Source organism: Gymnodraco acuticeps, unplaced genomic scaffold, assembly GCF_902827175.1.
Source record: "Gymnodraco acuticeps unplaced genomic scaffold, fGymAcu1.1, whole genome shotgun sequence".
NCBI classification, from domain to species: Eukaryota; Metazoa; Chordata; class Actinopteri; order Perciformes; family Bathydraconidae; genus Gymnodraco; species Gymnodraco acuticeps.
The window spans coordinates 10,001-11,857 of NW_022990488.1; the positions used below are offsets into that span (position 1 = coordinate 10,001).

A 1,857-nucleotide genomic window follows, 5' to 3' on the forward strand; every position below is an offset into this window, starting at 1 on the left:
ATAAAAGCCTCAGAGCATTTGCAGCCTGCCACGGTTTCTGAGAAGCCGGTGTGATGGAAACGCTTTCCCTCGCATCTCCATTCTCTCCGATTGTTGCCGCTTCTCCCTCTCTCTCTTTGTGAGGATGCAGAAGATCTCAGGCAGCACAACAGAGCCTTTGAACCCCCCCCCCCCCCCCCCCTCTAAACCTCTAGTATTTGGGCCAATTTGGAGGCCAAGTGGCTCGATGCCCAGCGCTTCCTGTCACAGTGCTGCCACCCTGAACTGGTGTCGCACTTTAATCTGTCCCCAAGTGTTTGCAAACATCTTCACAATGAGCACCGTGACCAAACCCCCCCCCCCCCCCCGCCCCCCCCCCCCCCCCCCCCCCCCCCCCCAGTTCGTGCAATTCAGTTCAATTCCTGGAGATTTCTTGGGCATGATCCAAAGTGCATGTTTGCAAGTATCTTCAAAGTTATTGTATTTGAATGCCTCAGATGATCAGGGTTCGGTTAGGGTTCGGTTAAGTCTTCAAAGAGCTGAGCGATCGTCCACCGATCAGCTCTCAGCCACACCAGCTGATCCTCTGTAATCTGCAGAGTTATAGACGCGTCAGAAACCAAAGCTAACAGGCTCCAAAGAATCTGAGAAATGCAAAGTGATACCAGACAATGAAAGACTTGAGAAAAAAGGGCTCGTCTTTGAATAATCAGATCAGATTTAGACGTCCGAATGTTAACGTGTTCTTGGTGACTTTATTAACCCCGTGTTTTTGCTCCTCAGACGACACGTTGACCTCCAAGTCCAGCCTGTTCTTCCTGATCTCCAGCGAGGGGAACCAGAACCTCTTCGTGACGCAGGCCGTCCTCTGGCTCTACTTCAAGCTGCTTCCTTCTCCTCTGGAAGTCCGTCCGCGGCGCAAAGTCACCGTGAAGGTTTACTTCCAGGAGCCGGGCCTCGGCAGCAAGTGGAACCTGGTGGAGAAGCGCGTGGATCTAAAGCGAAGCGGCTGGCACACCTTCGTGCTGACGGACGCCGTGCGGCTGGTGTTCCAAAAGGGCGATCGGCGGCAGAATCTGGACGTTCGCTGCGAGGGTTGCGAGTCCGAAGGCGTCGTTCCGCTTCTTCTCAACAACAACGACGAGTCGCATCGCCCATTCCTCGTGGTGCAGGCGCGTCAAACCGACAGCAAGCATCGCATCCGAAAACGAGGGCTGGAGTGCGACGGAAGCAGCGGTCTTTGTTGCCGACAGCAGTTCTACATCGACTTCAGGCTCATCGGATGGAACGACTGGATCATCGCGCCCTCGGGGTACTTCGGGAACTACTGCGAGGGGAACTGTCCGGCGTACATGGCGGGCGTTCCCGGGTCGGCTTCCTCTTTCCACACGGCCGTGGTGAATCAGTACCGGATGAGAGGCATGAGTCCAGGGTCCATGAACTCCTGCTGCATCCCCACCAAGCTCAGCACCATGTCCATGCTCTACTTCGACGACGAGTACAACATCGTGAAGCGAGACGTTCCCAACATGATCGTGGAGGAGTGCGGCTGCGCCTGAAAGAAGAAGACCAACTTTAATCCCTCACAGGGACACTTCTTTCTCTCTCCACTCTGTGCTTTCACACACACACACACACACACACACACACACACACACACACACACACACACACACACACACACACACACAGAGGAGGATACACACACACAGAGGAGGATACACACACACACACACACACACACACATTACACACAGAGGACACACACACATTACACACACAGAGGAGGACACACACACACAGAGGAGGACACACACACACACACACACACACACACACACACACACACACACACAGAGGAGGATACACACACACACA

General features: G+C 54.3%; 1 protein-coding gene across 1 annotated transcript in view; it reads left to right on the forward strand.

Moving 5' to 3' along the window:
• LOC117552812 (inhibin beta B chain-like) overlaps window positions 1–1,582 on the forward strand; it is a 6,950-nt gene extending 5,368 nt beyond the window's left edge. Inside the window, exon 2 of the mRNA XM_034226457.1 lies at window positions 763–1,582. Coding sequence (XP_034082348.1) covers window positions 763–1,538 — 776 coding nt within the window. The 3' untranslated portion in view covers window positions 1,539–1,582. The remainder of the gene's footprint in view (window positions 1–762) is intronic.
• Window positions 1,583–1,857: the final 275 nt, after the last annotated feature.